Below are 12796 nucleotides of genomic sequence, written 5' to 3' on the forward strand. Positions count from 1 at the left end.
CCCTCTCTGTCTCCATCTGCACCCCCCTAATACAATGACATGCTCATATTCCTCCCATTAACCCACTCATCCCCACTCCACTAATACAATGACATGCTCATATTCCTCCCACTAACCCACTCATCCCCACTCCACTAATACAATGACATGCTCATATTCCTCCCATTAACCCACTCATCCCCACTCCACTAATACAATGACATGCTCATATTCCTCCCATTAACCCACTCATTCCCACTCCACTAATACAATGACATGCTCATATTCCTCCCATTAACCCACTCATCCCCACTCCACTAATACAATGACATGCTCATATTCCTCCCATTAACACACTCATTCCCACTCCACTAATACAATGACATGCTCATATTCCTCCCATTAACCCACTCATTCCCACTCCACTAATACAATGACATGCTCATATTCCTCCCATTAACCCACTCATTCCCACTCCACTAATATAATGACATGCTCATATTCCTCCCATTAACCCACTCATTCCCACTCCACTAATACAATGACATGCTCATATTCCTCCCATTAACCCACTCATTCCCACTCCACTAATACAATGACATGCTCATATTCCTCCCATTAACCCACTCATCCCCACTCCACTAATACAATGACATGCTCATATTCCTCCCATTAACACACTCATTCCCACTCCACTAATACAATGACATGCTCATATTCCTCCCACTAACCCACTCATCCCCACTCCACTAATACAATGACATGCTCATATTCCTCCCATTAACCCACTCATCCCCACTCCACTAATACAATGACATGCTCATATTCCTCCCACTAACCCACTCATCCCCACTCCACTAATACAATGACATGCTCATATTCCTCCCATTAACCCACTCATTCCCACTCCACTAATACAATGACATGCTCATATTCCTCCCATTAACACACTCATTCCCACTCCACTAATACAATGACATGCTCATATTCCTCCCATTAACCCACTCATCCCCACTCACATCCCTACAGTAAATCAGATGAAGTGTGGGGATATAGAAGTTAATTTGTTCCATTGTTGCCCCTGTTTTAGGATAGCACCCACCCCCCTCCCTCTCTGTCTCCCTACCTACCTACCTCCCTCCCTCCCTCCCTCCCTCTCTGTCTCCCTCTGCATCCCCCTCTCCCTCTCTGTCTCCCTCTGCATCCCCCTCTCCCTCTCTGTCTCCCTACCTACCTCCCTCCCTCCCTCTCTGTCTCCCTCTGCATCCCCCTCTCCCTCTCTGTCTCCCTCTGCATCCCCCTCTCCCTCTCTGTCTCCCTACCTCCCTCCCTCCCTCCCTCCCTCTCTGTCTCCCTCTGCATCCCCCTCTCCCTCTCTGTCTCCCTCTGCATCCCCCTCTCCCTCTCTGTCTCCCTACCTACCATCCCTCCCTCCCTCTCTGTCTCCCTCTGCATCCCCCTCTCCCTCTCTGTCTCCCTCTGCATCCCCCTCTCCCTCTCTGTCTCCCTACCTCCCTCCCTCCCTCCCTCCCTCTCTGTCTCCCTCTGCATCCCCCCTCTCCCTCTCTGTCTCCCTCTGCATCCCCCTCTCCCTCTCTGTCTCCCTACCTACCTCCCTCCCTCCCTCTCTGTCTCCCTCTGCATCCCCCTCTCCCTCTCTGTCTCCCTCTGCATCCCCCTCTCCCTCTCTGTCTCCCTCTGCATCCCCCTCTCCCTCTCTGTCTCCCTACCTACCTCCCTCCCTCCCTCTCTGTCTCCCTCTGCATCCCCCTCTCCCTCTCTGTCTCCCTCTGCATCCCCCTCTCCCTCTCTGTCTCCCTACCTCCCTCCCTCCCTCCCTCCCTCTCTGTCTCCCTCTGCATCCCCCTCTCCCTCTCTGTCTCCCTCTGCATCCCCCCTCTCCCTCTCTGTCTCCCTACCTACCTCCCTCCCTCCCTCTCTGTCTCCCTCTGCATCCCCCTCTCCCTCTCTGTCTCCCTCTGCATCCCCCTCTCCCTCTCTGTCTCCCTCTGCATCCCCCTCTCCCTCTCTGTCTCCCTCTGCCTCCCCCCCTCCCTCTCTGTCTCCCTCTGCATCCCCCTCTCCCTCTCTGTCTCCCTCTGCATCCCCCTCTCCCTCTCTGTCTCCCTACCTACCTCCCTCCCTCCCTCTCTGTCTCCCTCTTCATCCCCCTCTCCCTCTCTGTCTCCCTACCTACCTCCCTCCCTCCCTCCCTCCCCCCCTCCCCTCCCTCCCTCCCCCTTCCCTCTTTCTTTCCATCTCTCACCCTCTTCCACATATCCTTTTTTGATCTTCCTCTATCCTCATCTTCCTCTATCCTCATCTTCCTCTATCCTCATCTCCCATCTTCCTCTATCCTCATCTCCCATCTTCCTCTATCCTCATCTTCCTCTATACTCATCTTCCTCTATCCTCATCTCCCATCTTCCTCTATCCTCATCTTCCTCTATACTCATCTTCCTCTATCCTCATCTTCCTCTATACTCATCTTCCTCTATCCCCATCTCCCATCTTCCTCTATCCCCATCTTCCTCTATCCTCATCTTCCTCTATCCTCATCTTCCTCTATACTCATCTTCCTCTATCCCCATCTCCCATCTTCCTCTATCCTCATCTTCCTCTATCCTCATCTTCCTCTATCCTCATCTCCCATCTTCCTCTATCCTCATCTTCCTCTATCCTCATCTCCCATCTTCCTCTATCCCCATCTTCCTCTATCCTCATCTTCCTCTATCCTCATCTTCCTCTATACTCATCTTCCTCTATCCCCATCTCCCATCTTCCTCTATCCTCATCTTCCTCTATCCTCATCTTCCTCTATCCTCATCTCCCATCTTCCTCTATCCTCATCTTCCTCTATCCTCATCTTCCTCTATACTCATCTTCCTCTATCCCCATCTCCCATCTTCCTCTATCCTCATCTTCCTCTATCCTCATCTTCCTCTATCCCCATCTTCCTCTATCCTCATCTTCCTCTATCCTCATCTTCCTCTATACTCATCTTCCTCTATCCCCATCTCCCATCTTCCTCTATCCTCATCTTCCTCTATCCTCATCTTCCTCTATACTCATCTTCCTCTATCCCCATCTCCCATCTTCCTCTATCCTCATCTTCCTCTATCCTCATCTTCCTCTATACTCATCTTCCTCTATCCCCATCTCCCATCTTCCTCTATCCTCATCTTCCTCTATCCCCATCTTCCTCTATCCCCATCTTCCTCTATCCTCATCTTCCTCTATCCCCATCTTCCTCTATCCCCATCTTCCTCTATCCTCATCTTCCTCTATACTCATCTTCCTCTATCCCCATCTCCCATCTTCCTCTATCCTCATCTTCCTCTATCCCCATCTTCCTCTATCCCCATCTTCCTCTATCCTCATCTTCCTCTATCCCCATCTTCCTCTATCCCATCTTCCTCTATCCCCATCTTCCTCTATCCCCATCTTCCTCTATCCCCATCTCCCATCTTCCTCTATACTCATCTTCCTCTATACTCATCTTCCTCTATCCCCATCTCCCATCTTCCTCTATCCTCATCTTCCTCTATCCCCATCTTCCTCTATACTCATCTTCCTCTATCCTCATCTTCCTCTATCCCCATATTCCATTAATCATTTTATTTTTCACATTCAGTCTTTCACAACCCTCTTTCTGCAGCTCCCCAGTTCATTTGAATCCAGCTGGAAATGGGGACGTTCAAGTAAACAGCATAACATATCGCCAATGCAATCAGAGAGCCTCCCTCCCTCCCTCCCTCCCTCCCTCCCTCCCTCCCTCCCTCCCAATGCATTGCAGCTCCTCCCTGCACCTTGCTCAGCAGCGGCCCCTCCCTCTATCTCTCTCCCCTCTCGCTCTCTCCCCTCTCCCCTCTCCCACTCTCTGTCTCACTCAGCTCGGTGCAGCATGTATGTTAGAGTGTCTGAGACACCGGAGCCTGTGTTTACATGCAAGCCTATCAGTGGAGGTGGATTTAGAGCATCTGGAGGACCCAGGCATCTCCCATGCTCCTCACCGAGGACTCACCTCCTTTTATCTCGCCTCGGGTATCCCATTTCTCCCTTTGAATCCTCCTTTCAATGGCCTCTTCAATCTCTGCCCTGCTCTCTGAGGCATTTTGGATTTCCTTGGCAACGTGGAGCAGCTTAAATTAGAATTCTGTGCATGACAGTCCTGGTAAGTAGCCTCCTCTGTCTGTTCTGTGGGTTTCCAGCACTGAGCCACAGAGACAGGCTCATCATGGTGCAGTGTTGGGGCAGAATTGGAAGGAAAATATTTGTCTGGACAAATGGTACATTATGAAAGGGGTAAAGGGAGCGCGAGAGAGAGAGGGAGGGATGGGATGTTTGATCATTCTACTGAATAGGATTCAGGACCAGGTTTGTTCTGTCACCTGGATGCTGCCATTTATTTAAATGTGTAAGAGCATACATGTAGGCTACTGTGTGTGTGTGTGTGTGTGTGTGTGTGTATGGTGTGTGTGTATGGTGTGTGTGTGTGTATGGTATGTGTGTGTGTGTGTGTTTGCATATGTGCACCAGTTTGTACCTGTATGTTGTGTGTGTACAGTGTGTCTGTGTGAGTGTACGGTGTGTCTGTATGTGTGTGTGTGTGTGTACAGTGTGTCTGTGTGAGTGTACGGTGTGTCTGTCTGTGTGTGTGTGTGTGTGTGTGTGTACAGTGTGTCTGTGTGAGTGTACGGTGTGTCTGTGTGTGTGTGTGTGTGTACAGTGTGTCTGTGTGTGTGTACGGTGTGTGTCTGTGTGAGTGTACGGTGTGTCTGTGTGTGAGTACGGTGTGTCTGTGTGTGAGTACGGTGTGTCTGTGTGTGAGTACGGTGTGTTTGTGTGTGTGTATGGTGTGTTTTGTGTGTATGGTGTGTCTGTGTGTGTGTGTGTACGGTGTTTGAGTACGATGTGTGTGTGTGTGTGTGTGTGTGCGTGTGTGTGTACGGTGTGTCTGTGTGTGTGTATGTGTGTACAGTGTGTCTGTGTGAGTGTACGGTGTGTCTGTGTGTGTGTGTGTGTGTGAGTGTACGGTGTGTCTGTGTGTGTGTACGGTGTGTGTCTGTGTGAGTGTACGGTGTGTCTAGGTGTGTGTACCGTGTGTCTGTGTGTGTGTACGGTGTGTCTGTGTGTGTGTGTGTGTGTACAGTGTGTCTGTGTGTGCACGGTGTGTCTGTGTGTGTGTGTGTGTGTGTACAGTGTGTCTGTGTGTGTACGGTGTGTCTGTGTGTGTGTGTGTGTACAGTGTGTCTGTGTGTGTGTACGGGTGTGTCTGTGAGTGAGTACGGTGTGTGTCTGTGTATAACTGTTTCTCTTTGTGTGTGTGCATGAATGTCTCTGTATGTGAGTCTCTCATGTGCTCCTGTGTCCCTGCTGTTTCCAGAAGTATTTTAAAAGGTGTGTCTTATTACTAGTGTTGGGGTGTGTGTGTGATGGAGCGTGCCTGCTGTGTGTTCCTGTCTGAGTGCTCCTCCACCACCATGCTTATTGTAGCTCCAACTAATCTGTCCTTGTTAGCACGCCTCTTTCTAAAGACCCTAAACACGCCGTCTAGCCTGACACTGATTTGCTTCGGGAGGTCAAACCTCATTCAATCACAATGAATTTGCTGTGTTCCCTCTGGGGTTGAAAGAATGGTGTTTCATTTCACCCACAGGTTCCAGGGAAGGCTTTTTGTCCCATTTGTATGTAGGTCAAACACCCCAGCCTCTCATCTGTTCTCTGTGTGTGTGTGTGTGTGTGTGTGTGTGTGTGTGTGTGTGTGTGTGTGTGTGTGTGTGTGTGTCTGTGTGTCTGTGTCTGTGTGTCTGTGTGTCTGTGTGTCTGTGTGTCTGTGTGTCTGTGTGTGTCATCCTTTCATCCTTCCAGCCTGCATTATTTGCATCCCTCATAATTCTGCCTGGCTGCAGTGCTCTGGCACACAGTAGAAATCTATAGAGACTCTTCTACCTCCTATAGAAGTACAGTACAGCAGCTGCCTGCAAGCCACAAGCTGCCACCTCTAGCTGGTGAAGTTGAGGCTGTTTTTGCTTAGAGACACACACTACACTGTTGGTTACTGTACACGAGGCTCCCTAAAATAGGCGAGACTGGAAAGAGACTTCTCTTCCACTGGTTTCACCCCACTGCTATTTTGTAACACTGTGAGACCCAAAGATGCAAAAATACGTTTCCTAAATTGCGTTCTAATCTAAAAAAAAATCCTATCCAACACTACCTAGTTAATCTCCTTCATCACTACCTAGTTCATCTCCTTCATCACTACCTAGTTCATCTCCTTCATCACTACCTAGTTCATCTCCTTCATCACTACCTAGTTCATCTCCTTCATCACTACCTAGTTCATCTCCTTCATCACTACCTAGTTCATCTCCTTCATCACTACCTAGTTCATCTCCTTCGACCCACATGTATCTCTGTGTAGTATTGTGTCAGTAGGATAAATGTTGGCATCAGCAGCCTCTGAAACGGTAGAAACATGGTCCACTCGTCTGACATCAGACTAGTCCCCTACACAAGGATATGTTGTAGGCCATTACATGAAATCTTCTTTCTTGTCTTCTCTAATATGTAATGACTATGAAGAACAAAAATACAGAGGGAAGCAAACAATCTGAACCTGAGATAGAGGTCGCTTTGGAAATGTTGAAGAAACCCAACATTGGGCTGAAGGGTTTAAACTGACACACAGGGCTACATTAATATACTGATAGAAAAGGGTTTAAACTGACACACAGGGCTACATTAATATACTGATAGAAAAGGGTTTAAACTGACACACAGGGCTACATTAATATACTGATAGAAACATTAGAGGGATTGTTTTCCTTCCAATATTCTGAAAATATGTACAACCAAATACTTCAAGAGTAAATTCGATGTCTCCTCTACACATCAAAATAACAGAAATGAATATATCTTTTAAAAAAGGTGTGGATTGTGAGGTCAGAATACTGCCGTGACGACCATTCCTTATATGGTAAAGAAGTAAGATAGGAGGTTCTCTCTCCAGATGAAGCCAGAAAGGACAACCAAATATTACTGAAAGTAACTTAGATGTTCTCCATACATAGGAAAAACCCCAGAATACTTGATCCTTTCAAAAAGATACACTACCGTTCAAAAGTTTGGGGTCACATAGAAATGTCCTTGTTTTTGAAGGAAAAGCACATATTTTGTCCATTAAAATAACATAAAATTGATCAGAAATACAGTGTAGAAATTGTTAATGTTGTAAATTACTATTGTAGCTGGAAACGGCTGATTTCTTTATGGAATATCTACATAGGTGTACAGAGGCCCATTATCAGCAACCATCACTCCTGTGCTCCAATGGCACGTCGTGTTAGCTAATCAAAGTTTATCATTTTAAAAAGCTAATTGATCATTAGAAAACCCTTTTGCAATTATGTTAGCACAGCTGAAAACTGTTGTTCTGATTAAAGAAACAATAAAACTGGCCTTCTTTAGACTAGTTGAGTATCTGGAGCATCAGCATTTGTGGGTTCGATTACAGGCTCAAAATAGCCAGAAACAAATAATTTTCTTCTGAAACTCGTCAGTCTATTCTTGTTCTGAAAAATGAAGGCTATTCCATGAGAGAAATTGCCAAGAAACTGAAGATCTCGTACAACGCTGTGTACTACTCCCTTCACAGAACAGAGCAAACTGGCCCTAACCAGAATAGAAAGAGGAGTGGGAGGCCCCGGTGCACAAGCTCTTTCTGAGCAAGAGGACAAGTACATTAAAGTGTCTAGTTTGAGAAACAGACGCCTCACTGGTCCTCAACTGGCAGCTTCATTAAATAGTACCGGCAAAACACCAGTCTCAACGTCAACAGTGAAGAAGCAACTCTGGGATGCTGGTCTTCTAGGCAGAGTTCCTCTGTCCAGTGTCTGTGTTCTTTTGCCCATCTTAATATTTAATTTTTATTGGCCAGTCTGAGATATGGCTATTTCTTTGCAATTCTGCCTAGAAGGCCAGCATCCTCAGAGTTGCCTCTTTACTGTTGACGTTGAGACTGGTGTTTTGCAGGGTGCTATTTAATGAACAGTAGTGTATGTTTTTGACAGCAAAATGTAAAAAAAAAAATGGAATTTGTAAAGTTGATCAATTTGTCTATTTCAGAAAAAATATGACTTCATTTCAGATGTATATATCATTACACAATATGTTCCTTCACATGTAAATACTTTTGCTCCATTTTGATGGGATTTTAGTTGAATTTCACATTTTTCTAACATTTAAGCCCAATGTTGCAACGTTTCCAGAAAATTCTACAAATTTGATTTTTAAAATATGTATTATTATTTTCATAATCAGAGGCGTATTCCAGGTATTTTTGAAGGGTAATGAAATGTTTTCCTCGTTTGGATCTATGTTTGGGTCTCACAGGGTAAAATGGGAAAGAAGCAGAAGGTCTATAGTAGTGTTTGTATTGTTTGTGCTGCAGCTTTAGGTTAATACATACAGTATGTGTCACGATAACAAGGTGACAGTACATATCAACCTACAGAACATCGATGTCACATGAAATGTGGGGCTGTCACATCGTGACTGATTAAAACCACGACGGTTACCTGGCAACACGTTACTGTAGGTGGTCTAATGTAACAATCTATAAAACCTTCAGAAATACTCTTCTCCAATTAGTCTTGCCATAATGCAAGCACAGATTCTTTAGCAAGCCCATCTGTTGAAGCACAATATCAGCACATGATTCCTTATAATAAGTACAGCATGTGGATATCAGGCTCATTCATGTCAATGATGGTGCAGTAGCAATAGAATGTTCATTACTGTAGCAATAGAATGTTCATTAAGTACCGCTTAAAGCAGGACAATGTGTGTGAGCGCCACAGCGCCCCTGGTTGTTCCAATACACTCACTGTTCATATGCTACTACCGTTCGCTGATGTATGAGCCTATTGTGGGCCGCTGCAGTCTTCCAACATGTGATTGCTCAACCGTGACATGTCAGACAGGAAGTCATCACTCATCACTGTTTTGACTCTGTAAGCAGAAGTGTCTCACGCATAATTCTGTTTTATCCTCTCAGACTACACAGAGATGCTACAGAGATTGCGGGCAGTGTATAATGATTGTCTATAGCCTTGCTGTTACATTGTTCTCCTGACCTATAGTGGTCATATGAAGGGTCTGTTCTGAATGTTCACCTCAGGGCCTTGGTACTTAAACTGAACCCAATAACCATTGGCTCTTTCTCCCATTTAACCTTTTTAATTGATTGTGTTGTCTGTACAGTTGGGTAGCATGTAAGCACTGGGAACGCCAATCTATACGCAGTTCCAAAATTGATAATTGCACTTTGATTGATTTGATTAAAATGGGAATGTTTTAACTATCTAGCAGAGGATGCCTCCATAGCGCCCTATTTGGCTTTTAATAGGATGGAAAACCAAATAGTGGTTAAGGTTGAGGACAATGCAGACGATGGCTGTACACAGTCTCTCTGGTGGTCCGACTGGTCATTACAGTAATAAGGCGGTTCACTATCCCCCTTTTGTTACACACAAGACGGAATAGAACGTAAGTCATCAACAAGCCATTACTAGTTCAACTCTTGACACGCAATAACAGATCTATAGATTAACATGTTCACTGTAGGCCAACTTCCTGTTCAACAGTCCATCCACACCGCCCATCTCTTACATTGTGTGACCCTGTTGTGAGCAGTAGCTTTTCATGTAAATCTGTGCCAAGGATATTTAGTCTGCCTGTCCTGTACTCTAGTCCTCCGTGAGATATGGGGGGAAGTTAGAGGGTGAATGAAGCTACAGAATGCTCTAATAGTGATGTTGAAAGATGGGCGGATTATAATCTCAACAGGGAGAGTGTTAAGGATGCTGCTGAAACCACGGCATTGCAGTAAACAGATGTAGGATCTTAATTTGATGACACTTTTATTGCTGAAAATGTTCCTGCAAAGCAGGAAATAAAAATAGTTGTATATTCAAGGTTTAAAAGCTTCTGAAGTTTGTAATTTCCACTATAAATTTCAGACTTGATTTTCCCTAACGAAAAATGTATCAACCCCTACAAAAATATCCATGAATTATAATCCACATAATAATTCACACTTCCTGTTGCTGCAGGATTATTTTCCTGCTGTAGCAAATTTGCTCAAATTAAGATCCTAAATATGTAATGGTTCCTTCCTGTCAGGGACCGTTAAGATGGTCGGACCACGTGTAGACCGCGTGCAGGCGGGAGAGACGGGTGAGACAGACAGACAGACAGACAGACAGACAGACAGACAGACAGACAGACAGACAGAGACAGACAGACAGAGACAGACAGACAGACAGACAGACAGACAGACAGACAGACAGACAGACAGACAGACAGACAGACAGACAGACAGAGGCAGATCAGTCACGGGGTAGCCTACTCAATCTTGCTCTCTACAAATGTATTCACAAGGTCACAGTGGCGCTTCGCTGCAGCATCCTCTCCCATTTAAATGTAATCATAACAGCTTTATGTAAAATATGATCCAGGCATGGTGGAGGATGGGGTTTGATTCTCCCTCTGACTCCTACACTCCACCGGCTCTATAATGCACTGATCTTTGCATATTCTAAAGCAAAGTGTGGGCTACCGATTAAACACTCCTCCTGCCCATTTGTTGTAATTGTCACTGTGAATATTTATTTATAAGTATTGGCTAGAGTGAGCTATATCAGCTAAATTAATATGAGAACGAAGATAGCTGGTGGTAATTATTATACGGATGATTTGGGATGAAAAAATCTCCCAGAATCGCCCATTGTGCTGTCCATAAAAGGCCTTAAGAAGCTTGGCCGGTGGAAAATTGCCTTCAGGATTGCATTGAGCCACAGTTTTCAATTCTACTGGAAACTTGGATCCCTGTTGATACAGAGGGGAAAAGGTTTGTGTAATTACCAGCTTAGGCTGCTGCTATAGCGAGAAATTTCCAAGAGGAATGGTGTTAATGAGGAAAGAAGCATCCCTTTACAGAATTATTATTAGACATTCAGTCAGAGCAGAGAGAGACAGATCTGTGTGGAAATATTACCAATTAGACTCGGCGCAGGCTTTGCACCGCAAGTCATTTCATACAGAACAAAGCACCCAAATGAAGTGAAACCAACTAAACAGCGACCATTACAATGTGTTCAGCACTTGTACAGGGATGTGTCATGCAGCACCATTTTCTGCATATTACATAAGGAGCTGATGTTCTTACAGATCCAATATTCTATTTGGGTTTTTCACATTTCAGGTATTCTTCATCTGGTGTGTTCCAGTTCCTTAAACACAACAGCTACGGGTATTAGAACATAGTGTAGCTAATTACATAAGACATCTTACTTACTAGTCCCTATGTACTGTACATTGGAGCAGGTCAATTGGTGGCAGTGGTGGGATCTCCTTGTAGGGCCAAGTCCAATGGATAAGCATGACAGAGGCATAGATTAACAGCAGTGGAGGCTGGTGACTTGAAAAATGGAGGAGGATGGGAGACCCACGGTATAGGAGCGGAACGCACGGAAACGACAGTGTGTTTCAAAAATCGTCAAAGACTAATTATTTTAACCTATGTGATTATGTGTTTTCATCTTTGCTAAGTAAATACCGGAGGAAAGTGGAAAGCCTACTTGAGCGCACGCGAAGAAATGCGACGCCTCAACATCTCTCTTTAATCAACATTTTTTGGATGATGCGATGGAAGCTATCTAATCATTTGGAATTGTTTTCGACATCCTAGAAAAGACAGTTGAATGTTCAATATGTTCAGCAAGTAAAGCATTGTAACGTGCAATTACCTCTGCAAGCTCCATGTAGTTGCCCTTGTTGGCAGAACTTTCCCTCTCACCGTGTCCTCTATCGATGCAGCTTTTCCCAGAAGCTTGAATCTGATGTGGGCATGTATATGCTCCCTTCTTTTGTTTTGCCGTTTAGCTGAACGATCGATGTTCTTCAGGTCACTGTACCCACTTTTCGACCAAGGCTCAGACTTTCCAAAAAGCAGACTAGCAATACAGGCGGCTTGATGACAGGTTCCCGATTAACCAGCTATAGTTTTGAAACCAGTTGGTTTTGAACAGAGGTCAGAGGTCGACCCTTGCTTTTAATTTGCACCTTTTCTGTGTACCCCAGAGAATGAAAGGGGTTCTTCAACAAAAAGTCCACAACATTTTCGTCAGTGTTGGCCATTCTAACATTCTGGCGGAGAAATATTTTTTTAATAAATTGCACTAACTGGACACAACATTTTTGTTTTAAAACCAAGAAAATAATGTATAATATACCTCCTCCGTCTCCTGTAATTTGAAAAAACTAATTTGAATTGAATAATATCCCAAAAATGTCTAAGGGGGTGAGGCCTATGAGCCTCCTAGGTTTTGTATTGAAGTCAATGTAGCCAGAGGAGGACGGAAGCTAGCTGTCCTCCGGCTACACCATGGTGCTACCCTACAGAGTGCTGTTGAAGTTACTGTAGACCTTCATTGCAAAACAATGTCATCTGAGTATATTTTGACATGGCCTGTGGATTAACCAGACACACCATTTCTCTTATTAGTAGTAATAATTTGCCCTTGACCTTGAAACATATTATCATAATGGGGAACCCTTAACTTGAAAAGCATATCAATATATTATTTCTGAATCAAGAAAAGGTATAACACAAGCTCTCTGGTAGGAGCTCAGCTCTTCGAATCCCCCCTGCCTAGTTTTGCAATCTTCACTTCAGTGTGCAAGGGCTTATTCTGTGGGATTCAAGGCTGCAGATAGAAACGATTTGCAAAGCTGGTAAAATCCCCTATTC

General features: G+C 44.9%; 1 protein-coding gene across 1 annotated transcript in view; it reads left to right on the top strand.

The window, feature by feature from the left end:
* The first annotated feature begins 3873 nt into the window (after positions 1 to 3873).
* Positions 3874 to 12796, top strand: part of lingo1b (leucine rich repeat and Ig domain containing 1b) — a 31134-nt gene continuing 22211 nt past the window's right edge. The window contains exon 1 of the mRNA XM_029720559.1: positions 3874 to 4153. Within this exon, the coding sequence (XP_029576419.1) occupies positions 4142 to 4153 (12 nt within the window). The 5' untranslated portion in view covers positions 3874 to 4141. The remainder of the gene's footprint in view (positions 4154 to 12796) is intronic.

The sequence above is a fragment of the Salmo trutta genome, chromosome 29, assembly GCF_901001165.1.
Source record: "Salmo trutta chromosome 29, fSalTru1.1, whole genome shotgun sequence".
NCBI classification, from domain to species: Eukaryota; Metazoa; Chordata; class Actinopteri; order Salmoniformes; family Salmonidae; genus Salmo; species Salmo trutta.